Source organism: Malaya genurostris, chromosome 2 (genome assembly GCF_030247185.1).
Source record: "Malaya genurostris strain Urasoe2022 chromosome 2, Malgen_1.1, whole genome shotgun sequence".
Taxonomy (NCBI): Eukaryota; Metazoa; Arthropoda; class Insecta; order Diptera; family Culicidae; genus Malaya; species Malaya genurostris.
Window position 1 is genome coordinate 107,164,272 of NC_080571.1, and position 11,732 is coordinate 107,176,003.

At 35.9% G+C, this 11,732-nt stretch overlaps 2 protein-coding genes across 2 annotated transcripts; one reads left to right on the top strand and one right to left on the bottom strand.

Moving 5' to 3' along the window:
- Positions 1-8,970: 8,970 nt before the first annotated feature.
- On the top strand, positions 8,971-9,918 carry LOC131430775 (small ribosomal subunit protein eS25). The gene is made up of 3 exons (XM_058595978.1): positions 8,971-9,063; positions 9,339-9,615; positions 9,679-9,918. The coding sequence occupies exons 1-3, from the start codon at positions 9,061-9,063 to the stop codon at positions 9,756-9,758; spliced, it is 360 nt and encodes a 119-aa protein (XP_058451961.1). The 5' UTR covers positions 8,971-9,060; the 3' UTR covers positions 9,759-9,918.
- Positions 9,919-10,279: 361 nt separating this feature from the next.
- Positions 10,280-11,425, bottom strand: LOC131430774 (nucleolar protein 12). The gene is made up of 3 exons (XM_058595977.1): positions 11,283-11,425; positions 11,130-11,227; positions 10,280-11,078 (listed from the first exon to the last, which is right to left on the bottom strand). Exons 2-3 carry the CDS (start codon positions 11,210-11,212, stop codon positions 10,361-10,363), a joined length of 801 nt encoding a protein of 266 aa, XP_058451960.1. The 5' UTR covers positions 11,213-11,227; positions 11,283-11,425; the 3' UTR covers positions 10,280-10,360.
- Between the last annotated feature and the right edge of the window lie 307 nt (positions 11,426-11,732).

Consider the following 11,732-nt stretch of genomic DNA (forward strand, 5'->3'; position numbering starts at 1 on the left):
ATATCTTCACTCTTTTGTTCTACCGATACACTATGCAAGCTCGAAACGCAATCAAAAGCTTTCGTGCACGATGCGTCCGATGTTCGAATTTACTGGGTAGAAATACACGTTCGAATTAGGGTAACATAGGTATATTGGCCACCTCATATATTTTGGCCCACCTAAAAAACTTTTGGATTTAACCGACGCTAGGTATTGCATAATTTTGAAGCTAATAACATTGAATTACCGATCGGAGAGTTAGTTTTAAAAGATATTATATCATTCTGGTAGATATTTTTACAAAAAAATCAGTTATTAAATTTTGGCAGTCAGTTGATACCTACGGATTACTAAAAATTAAGAGGAGGTTGAATTTTCACATTTATTTTTCAAAAGATATTACATCTCAAATACGACGTGTTTTGTGTGTGTGTGTAATGGAGTGAGCCAACAATTACAAATTATTTGAAGTAAGGATTATGAAAATAATAGCAAAGCCATCTTTTATAATTAAAAATTACACAATGTCCAAAATGACTTTTATTATTGTGTTAGATGACATTGTCAACAAATCCCTGCAAAGACGGTGTGCTATTCACATTATCTTTGATGGTTAATTGTGTTTGTCAAAATTGCTTAAATATATCTATAAATACATGCTTAAGTACTTTGGTTTATTGTAAGGGTTTTAAAAGAAATACACTTCATTTGCTAAACATAACTTTGAACTGAGCTCTCTGAATTCTAGAATCGCGTTGACTAACCTGTATTACCTACCCGGAAAAAAATGAACCATTGATTGTACAGCGTAAACAATTGATTCACAATTAGATATATGGGTTACAATACATTTTATTGTATCTTGACAAGATTTTTTTCATTTCCAAAAATTCAATATATTGTTTCTACGATTCTACAATTGAATTTATTGTACACGTGCTGTTTCAAACAATATGCAAGCTGTACATTTTATTGTTTTCCAAGAAAACATATATGAGAAAACTTCATGATTTGAATTGTTACGATACTTAACAACCTATATAGTTGAATAGTGTATAACAATACATTAAAATATTTTTCAACGGTCGAAGCATAGTTGTGGCAGGTTTTGTAACAGCAAATCGTATTGTTTTTGCCTTTCTCATATAGAAAGGTTATGCAATCACTGTGAAAACCGACTTTTGAACCGAGGCCCGGAGGGCCGAGTGTCATATACCATTCGACTCAGTTCGTCGAGTACGCAAAATGTCTGTGTGTGTGTATGTGTGTGTGTGTGTATGTGTGTGTGTGTGTGTATGTGCGTATGTGTGTATGTAACGTTTTTTTGCACTAACTTTTCTCGGAGATGGCTGAACCGATTTTCACAAACTTAGATTCAAATGAAAGGTCTTGTGGTCCCATACAAAATTCCTGAATATTATTTGAATCCGACTTCCGGTTCCGGAATTATGGGGTAAAATGTGCAAAAAATTGTGAAAATAAGTGCACTAACTTTTCTCAGATATGGCTGAATCGATTTTCACAAACTTATATTCAAATGAAAGGTCTTAAGGTCCCATACAAAATTCCTGAATATTATTTGGATCCGACTTCCGGTTCGGGAGTTATGGGGTAAAATGTGCAAAAAAAAGAAAATATGCGTTTTAACTTTTCTCATAGATGGCGCGACCGATTTTCACAAACTTAGATTCAAATGAAAGGTCCTGTGGTCCCATGCGTTATTCCTGAATTTCAGGCGGATCCGACTTCCGGATCCGGAAATATAGGGTAAAGTGTGTTAAAAATTATACACCATCACTGAAAATGGGGAAAAACCTTAAAAAAATTTCTAAATCGACCTCAAATCTTTTACAATTTGATGGTTTTTATCAGTAGACGGTCAAACAAACCGATTTCGGTTATTCTTTTAAGAATCGAAGAAAAATTTTTTTTTGCCTTTCTCATACAGAAAGGTTATGCAATCACTGTAAAAACCGAAGTTTGAACCGAGGCCAGGAGGGCCGAGTGTCATATACCATTCGACTCAGTTTGTCGAGTACGCAAAATGTCTGTGTGTGTGTATGTGTGTATTTGTGTATGTAACGTTTTTGCACTAACTTTATGGGGTAAAATGTGCAAAAAAATGAAAATATGTGTTCTAACTTTTCTCATAGATGGCGCGACCGATTTTCACAAACTTAGGTTCAAATGAAAGGTCCTGTGCTCCCATACGTAATTCCTGAATTTCATCCGGATCCGACTTCCGGACTCGTAAATATAGGGTAAAGTGTGTTAAAAATTTTATACCATCACTGAAAAGAGCGAAAAACCGTAAAAAGTTTTCTAAATCGACCTCAAATCTTTTCCAATTGATAGTTTTTATCAGTGGACGGTCAAACAAATCTATTTCGATTATTCTTTCAAGAATCGAAGAAAAATAATTTTGAAGAATACCACAGTATTATATATTATAGTTTGATTGATATGAGAAAGGCATCATTACACCACTAGGTGGATTAAAACAGGTTTTTTACAATATTTTTTATTCGGGTAGGTATTCGTGAGACCTAACTAGCTAGCCCTAAACTGTTGTATAAACCAGTGGCGTCTCGTGACAAAATTGACTAGTTGTGCACTGATTATGTAGTATGATAGCAGAAGCAAAAGTTCGTTGTAAGTGAAAACTAAAGATTGAGGAATGGAGATTCGCTGTTTTCCAATACAATGGGATATGCTATGCTTTCGGATGGGATATTTTATTAAACAAACAAATCTCAGAGCTGAACTGAGTAGTTCTCTCTCTTCTTGAATCTGTGCAGTAACTCATGCGCACGGAAAAGACACTGACACAGCGACAACAGATACTTGAAATTTTATGTCTGATGTATATGAGATGCATGTAAATACACGCAATTTTGGTGCGATCCAACCTGCTTTCATTGAAAAAATAAAGATTCCAAAAAAATAATTGAATTTGGATGGGGTTGGGGACGCATGTCATTCCTTCAATTCGACCGGTTGTGCAGTGCACGAGGTGCACATGAGGACGAAACGCCACTGGTATAAACAGTTATCCTGTCCGAACATGTCGAAGTCGTCAATGAGGCTTTGCTGGCGTCTGTGCGTATGAGCCATATGGTATTCGGGTTCGCCCATATCTACATATTTGCTTTTGTTTTCAAATTACTAGAACAAAATAGCCGAGGAAAAAAGTACACGGAAGAAACAGTACTAAAACGATTCAGTGAGATAAGCAGGGGAATAACTGTTCGCAGTGCATGCATGCACTTTGCAATACCGCGATCTACTATAAAATTCCACATGGGTACATATTATAAGCCAAAAAAATCAGATCTGGACCACCTACTGCTCTTCGAAGAAACAGATCAGGAATGTCCTTGGCATCTTAGAGCTTAGGCAGTGTGCCTTATTAAATATATCGTTGAAAAAACAGAACTGCAAATTGGATTTTAAAAGATGCCCGGAAAGATTTTCCAGTTATTAAGTACCGGCGGTAAATAAATAGAGCGTTGTGTTTTATTCTTACGTACTATATGTATATATATATATATATATATATATATATATATATATATATATATATATATATATATATATATATATATATATATATATATATATATATATATATATATATATATATATATATATATATATATATATATATATATATATGTACTTTCTGTATTATAAATAGATAGCGCTTGGTTTAATTGTTGCATCATGAGCCTCCCAAGTAACCATATGCATTATATCACTGCACATTTACAACTCTATTTTTACATTGTTAATGTATAATTCCACTAATTCTACATGCTTCAAAGCAACCTTCCGCCGTGCTATATATCGACATTCAATGCTATATTTTGCAGCAACGAAACTTCAATAATAACTATAAGAGTAATAATCCTATAAGAGTCTAATAATCGTCCTTTTTAGCTTTATAAAAGCATTGTAAAAACATGTATAACTTCGCTGCATTCAATCAAATTTTACACGAATTTTTAAAGCTAAATTAATGTAAAGTTATAATGCGTCGTGGTTACTTGGGCTGTAATAATCATTAAAAGTAATGTTAATCACCCTTATTCTGAATAACGACGTATCGTTTTTTCGATCGAATTTCATTCGTATTCCCAATAACGCTAGCAAAATCAAAGGTAACTAGGATTCGACTGAACCATATTCGATCGAAAAACCAATACGTCGTTATTCAGAATAGGGGCGAATATCGCCCGTGTAAGGGCCTCTATTAACATATGTCGAAATCTCGTGTTTTCATCAAAAGATATTTCACTCTATCCCACACACTCCATACGAAATTTTTTTCAGCCCTTTATGTTCAATCAATCTTTCCTAAACCTGCTATAGTTCGATTGAGGTTTAGATAAAGTTTAGAGTAATTTGTTCTTTACACTTGTGAGAAAATATTCAGGCAAACAATGCCTAATAGTATATTATACTTTTAACGCCACATAACAGTATTACCGACGACACGACCAGACACTCCGAAGAAAAATCAGCAATAAAACTGTTCGCTAACGATTCACCGTCAGTTACCACAAATCTAGCGACCCCTTGTAAATGATAAAAATAATCTTCTCGAGCAACACTGTTTAAGTTGCTATGGACTAGTTACCAAGGAACCCCAAAACAAATAAACATGTTTTGAAAGCGGTGGGATAGTTCTATTAGTGTTAAAGTCGTCGGTTAAACTTTGTCCAAATTAACTCGATTTTCGGAATTTAATCGAAACTATGGATGAAACCAACGAACGAGGACAATGATCTGCTTCCAGCGATTCATCCGTACACTTCAACTGCTAGCTTTTCTGGGCAATAGGATTCGGTGTAATATGCCGGTGTCAAAATTGTTGGTTGATTGCGCAGCAGTGGAAACAGTATTTCACCTTGTTGGCCACTATTCGAGAATTACTAGTGGAATTCCACAAAATCATGTTTCCGTACGTTATGCAGGTACCGCAGAGCACTAGCCTCGCTCAGCTCGTTGTCGGTCATTTCCATGTCTTCCTTCTCACACAACGGTTTCAAGTCAAGACCTGAATTTTGAACTTGGCTTTATAAAAGACATAACTCATACTCCTCAATTTTTACATTCCGCTCGAGTTAGGTAAATCCATTAAAATGTTCCGTAATATAATAACCGATCTGAAATTTATTTTGTTTACATTCATCTTGCCTTCGATATGCAGTAACCAAGGTTATGGTGACTGTTATTCAAAATCAATAAATATATCAACTTGTGCTGCCAGTTTAAAAAAATTCACTAGCGTTTTCGATTTGACATTTCCAGTTACTGAGGGGTAGTTAAATTTACGATACAGTTTTGATAGACGAGTGGCAGGTCGTGTCGTCGGTATTACGTCTTTAGTCAATTACAATTCATATAAAAGATAATCCGTTGAACATGAGCAAGAATAAATCACTACAGGTATGAATGGGAAATACACGATGAATAATCATGAAAAATACACGATGAATAAACATGCTTTATTTTTGCACAAACAAACAAAACTCCTAAATGTTCACATTCTGCGACGGCCAGTAATTAGCCGTCCTTCGTTTACGCCTGAGACGTCAGAAATAATATAACACTTGTGTTATATTGTAACTGAACGTGTAACTAATTCATTCATCGATCTTTGCAACGAATATGCTTCTATTACTTACGAACAACGTTGAACTATTCACTGCACGAAAGAGAGAACGGCGAAAATAAATAAGCAATAATCGTAGAGAACCCGAATATACTAATACATTCTTCGCTGCTGGTATACATCGTGCATGTTCGTTTTATACATTCGTTTGTCATGCGTTCATTTACTTTACTCTTCGAATTGGTTCGAATAGCGTCACTGCGATGATCGTTGGTTTCCATTCTTCGCGAAGCATTCTTCATCTAATAAATTCATCATATCTCGTGAGGTAGCAGTAATGGGAGAGTGCTGAGATATGATTCATCACATACACATTAGACTATGGTAATAATGCAGCGGGAAACGCCTTAATTTGCTTGTTTCAAATACAGCACAAACGATCATCGCGAATTAGGATTTGACGATGATCGCTGTATGAATATTCGTTCCATATTCGCGTTAAGTCATCCGGTGGTATGTTCAATGCGAATAACAACTGCAACGAAGCAGGGTCGGCTTCGTTCGCACCCGAATATACGGACAAGTCCGAATACCAGACCGATTATCGAACAAAGGCGAAGAGAAGCAAACGATGATTATTGGTGTTCGTTGCATTTTTGATATTCGAGCAACATTGCCGGTAATGCGCCGTCATTCGATTACGCCTGGAACGTCAGAAATGATATAACACTTGTGGCTATAGCTATCAATAGAACAATGTTATCTCGAATTCAACTGTTTGCGAAGAACGTGATTTTTCAATCTGTCTATTTAAATGCAAAAAAGGTAATGCTACATATTGGAATCTACGATGTAAAGTAAGAACAATTGAACAGAGAGCCCCTCTTCTTTCATAATCACTGACACTCTCTTGAACCCAATCCGAGTATCAAGCTCTGTAACATTCCACTTGCATATGTGACACTTTCTGGACTATAAAAAATATAAAACTCTTACTTTACATCGTATATTCCAATATGTAGCATTACCTTTTTTGCATTTAAATAGACAGATTGAAAAATCACGTTCTTCGCAAACAGTTGAATTCGAGATAACATTCTTCTATTGATAGCTATAGCCACAAGTGTTATATCATTTCTGACGTTCCAGGCGTAATCAAATGACGGCGCATTACCGGCAATGTTGCTCGAATATCAAAAATGCAACGAACACCAATAATCATCGTTTGCTTCTCTTCGCCTTTGTTCGATAATCGTTCTGGTATTCGGACTTGTCCGTATATTCGGGTGCGAACGAAGCCGACCCTGCTTCGTTGCAGTTGTTATTCGCATTGAACATACCACCGGATGACTTAACGCGAATATGGAACGAATATTCATACAGCGATCATCGTCAAAACCTAATTCGCGATGATCGTTTGTGCTGTCTTTGAAACAAGCAAATTAAGACGTTTCCCGCTGCATTATTACCATAGTCTAATGTGTATGTGATGAATCATATCTCAGCACTCTCCCATTACTGCTACCTCACGAGATATGATGAATTTATTAGATGAAGAATGCTTCGCGAAGAATGGAAACCAACGATCATCGCAGTGACGCTATTCGAACCAATTCGAAGAGTAAAGTAAATGAACGCATGACAAACGAATGTATAAAACGAACATGCACGATGTATACCAGCAGCGAAGAATGTATTAGTATCACAGACTAACAGACAGGACACTCAAATTAGATTCTTTAACCATATAAACGGTCAGTTCGAATATTCCTTTACCCTATCAAATACATCGTGTCTGTCATCTAGACTGTGTTTATTTTTTTCATTTACCAACCGAGTTGCCATTCGTACAGAATTACCTGTAATGTATTGATTTGTATACCTCCATGCGAATTTCATGCAGGATACAGATTAATCACATATTGCCAAAACTATATACAGAATTGTGCCTTCTTCTCATTCTACGACGCAATACAAAATCGAACCCGTTTTGTTACAATATTTACTTGCTTCTGGTCTGCCGTCACTTAATTTCGGGTGAAAATTACCAACACAATCAAAAATAGTTTAGATGAACAACGTTGAGAAAAATAAATGATTACCTTCCAACATCGCTAAAAAAGTTAAATATATTATCAACGTAATCCAATAATTTATTGTGACGATTCATTATCAAATATTTCGATAAAATCAGGCAACCCTGCAAGCAGCTGATCGGTGTTGACAAACGAGGGGAAACCAACTAGTAAAAAAACTTTTTCGTAACACAAGGGGTGTACCGATAGTAAATAGTTCGCGCAGTACAATATAGGTGGAACTAGTGCATCACGAAAAATGATTTTTATAAGAATTTACTCATACTGTCATGTCTGTTAGTCTGTGTTAGTATATTCGGGTTCTCTACGATTATTGCTTATTTATTTTCGCCGTTCTCTCTTTCGTGCAGTGAATAGTTCAACGTTGTTCGTAAGTAATAGAAGCATATTCGTTGCAAAGATCGATGAATGATTTAGTTACACGTTCAGTTACAATATAACACAAGTGTTATATTATTTTTGACGTCTCAGGCGTAAACGAAGGACGGCTAATTACTGGCCATCGCAGAATGTGAACATTTAGGGGTTTTGTTTGTTTGTGCAAAAATAAAGCATGTTTATTCATCGTGTATTTTTCATGATTATTCATCGTGTATTTTCCATAAAGTACCTGTGGTGATTTATTCTTGCTCAAGTTCAACGGATTATCTTTTATATGAATTGTAATTGACTAAAGACGTAATACTGTTATGTGGCGTTAAAAGTATAATATACTACTAGGCATTGTTTGCCTGAATATTTTCTCAGAAGTGTAAAGAACAAATTACTCTAAACTTTATCTAAACCTCAATCGAACTATAGCAGGTTTAGGAAAGATTGATTGAACATAAAGGGCTGAAAAAAATTTCGTATGGAGTGTGTGGGATAGAGTGAAATATCTTTTGATGAAAACACGAGATTTCGACATATATTAATAGAGGCCCTTACACGGGCGATATTCGCCCCTATTCTGAATAACGACGTATTGGTTTTTCGATCGAATATGGTTGGGTCGAATCCTAGTTACCTTTGATTTTGCTAGCGTTATTGGGAATACGAATGAAATACGATCGAAAAAACGATACGTCGTTATTCAGAATAAGGGTGATTAATATTACTTTTAATGATTACTAAGTAATGACATTCCAAATTTGTATGAAGAATTCATCATTACTGCCCTTACACGTTAATTAAAAATGACATTACATTTTAGTAATAATGTAAGGGCCGCTAATGCTTAATTTAAACAAGAATATAGTAAAACTGGCATTTCTGCATATTCTTCACAAACGGAAACGTTTTATTTTGACTGTCAAAATATGCGTTTCAGAGTTTCCTTCTGTCACCAACTTCACTTCGACGTTCTTTCGAAGTAAATTTGCCAAAATGGTAGGTAACGTTTTTGTATTTTTGTGTTGATTTGTCAGAAATCCTTGCGGAAATTCGATTTGTTTGGTATAATCAAGTCTATGTACGATGTCGCGAACATTCTTTATTCGAAGGAATGGTTGATATCTACATTTTGTTTACACTGACGGGATGAAGGCGTACCGTTCAGTTTGTTTACTAGTAATGATTGCATGCGGTTGATAAAATTTAGTGATTTCTCGAAAACTGTAGTTTCCTGCTTGTAGCAATGCTGATATCTGTCATTTAACTTTTAGCCTCCGAAAAAGGACACCAAGGGAGCGGCGAAACAACCGCAGAAGACCCAAAAGAAGAAGGAAGGGTCTTCGGGTGGTAAGGCCAAGAAAAAGAAGTGGTCCAAAGGAAAGGTTCGTGACAAGTTGAACAATCAAGTTTTGTTTGATAAGGCCACCTATGAAAAGCTGTACAAAGAAGTTCCCGCATACAAATTGATTACACCGTCGGTTGTTTCGGAACGTCTGAAGATTCGCGGTTCATTGGCCAAGCGCGGTCTAAGAGAGCTGTGTGTCAAGGGTGAGTTAGTCATGGAAGTCTTGACTGATAATTACTAAGATCTTGTTTTTCTTCAAATTTTAGGACTGATCAAGCAGGTTGTTCACCATCACGCTCAGGTTATCTACACTCGGACAACCAAGGGAGATGATCCAGTTGCGTAGATTAATGGTGTGCTAAGTCTCAACAAGATTTTGTGAACAAGGATGCAAAAACAAGTTTATCTTCATGTGCAGAGCATTCTGTCCGGCTGCGAAAAATAATCCTGCTTAGCTTAAAACAGAATGCATTGAAAGGAATAATATACTTATATATAAGTAAAAATGCTCTGTATATTTTTGATGACATTGATTTGTGATTCAGCCATCCTGGGCACTGGTCGACTGTTAGATTTTTTTATATCATTTATTTCACCCCGGCTTTAACCATTTTGGTCGTTCGCCGAGGAGACTGTTAGATTGTTTTTTTTTTAGTTGAGAGTTTCTGGATTAATAATTGAATCAAAAACCTGCTTTCAACAAGTGTTTTTAAAATCGTAGTAAAGGTTAATTTTTTCGATCTAATTGAAGTTGTTTTCAACCACCAGTCTAATTATATATCTAAACTATCGGGATTGTTTAGACCTATTCAATATTTTGTGCTTCGCAAAAAAATCGATTAGAACAGTAATGAAAACAAGTGCAGGTTAAATATTCCGATAGGTATTATTTTTCGATAAATCAACAGTTCGAACAAATTAATCCAGAAAACGTTTATTAACTACTATTTACTCGCGCCTACCACGTTTCTTTCGATTGCCATTAACTTCATGGTTTTTCCCTTTCTGCTTCAAATGTTTTTCCTTGAAGTGTTTCACTCGACGTGATTTTTTCAGTTGCTTCTGCTGTTGAGCGCGAACCGAGAGCTGGAATGGTTTGCTCTTTTGTCTGCATTTTAGAGCATGACGCTTAAGTTTTCGATTGAGCTCTTTCTTGGATTTTACCCCATCTAGATTCAATACTGGACCCCGTTGTTTCTTCTCTTCTTTCGAACTTTGTTTAGTTTCAACTAGCTGATCAGGGACCTTTTGTTCAAGTTCCGACTGTTTGCTCGTTTTCTTCGGATTGGTTCCCACCAAATCCATACCGGGTACCGTTGACAACTCATTTTCTTCCTCACTGCATGAATTTTCGCTTTGTTCTTCATCGGTTTCACCATTACGCAGCAATGCTCGATTCTCACCGATCCAGTTATTTTCCTTCGCCAAATCAGTGGTGGACAATTCGATTACCTTGACGGTAACATTTTCTGTATCGTACTCTTGATCATCCTGATCCTGATCGTTAAGTTCTGGGATAGGTTTGTAAGAATGGTACAGCTTTTTGACATTGTCTTTAGCCACGTTTCGGATGCGCTGAGTTTCTAATTTTATTTGGCGTTTTACCTCATTTTGGGCAACCTTCTTTCGATGTATTTTCCGTTTGTGGAATCCGGTAAGAAATTCACTGAAAAGACCTGATATTTACCACGAGGTTAATAGAAAACATTACACTTACACCCGATTTTTAGGATCGAAAACTATTTCTGTTTTTCGTTTTGCATAAGATGGTATATTGCCATCCTGAGACTTCCGCTTCATACTGAGTTGAAGGTCCTAAAATTGTCTTTGATTAATAATAATTTACCTAAAAACGATTTCCGAAAGATACCTGATTTTTAGTTAGACTGAGCAAAGAATATAAACAACTAGTAACTACACGGTTAAATTGAGAAAAGCATTAATTGAAAATAATTTTTTTTGGGTAAACAAATCTAATTGAGTATTCTGACAGCTCATTTACAACCACAAATGCAAATGAGATTGGTTTGTTTTCATCAGGAAACGCATGCATTAAACACGATTCAGACGATCAATCATCTTCGGTCGACGTCAAGATTAATTTATTAATATTTTTAGCCGAATATTGCTCACGTACCCGACGATAAAATGTTCCGTGAACTTGACGTAGTGTTTCTTCATATGAATTACTTACAATTAATGTTTATGTTCCGTAACCGTTCCATGCCGGCGATAGTCGCATGATGCTACACGCTCATTCAATGTTACTCTCAAGTGAGCTATTTGTACTCACTTTTGTTTATTTAGTGCAAATGTCAAA

Bases quoted from the DNA above. Each gene is read 5' to 3' on its own strand.
- LOC131430775 (XM_058595978.1), top strand. The intron at 9,616-9,678 runs GTGAGTTAGTCA...TTCAAATTTTAG, and splicing joins AAGAGAGCTGTGTGTCAAGG to GACTGATCAAGCAGGTTGTT.
- LOC131430774 (XM_058595977.1), bottom strand. From the start codon at position 11,212: ATGAAGCGGAAGTCTCAGGATGGCAATATACCATCTTATGCAAAACGA. The intron at 11,079-11,129 runs GTAAGTGTAATG...AGGTCTTTTCAG, and splicing joins TTCGATCCTAAAAATCGGGT to TGAATTTCTTACCGGATTCC.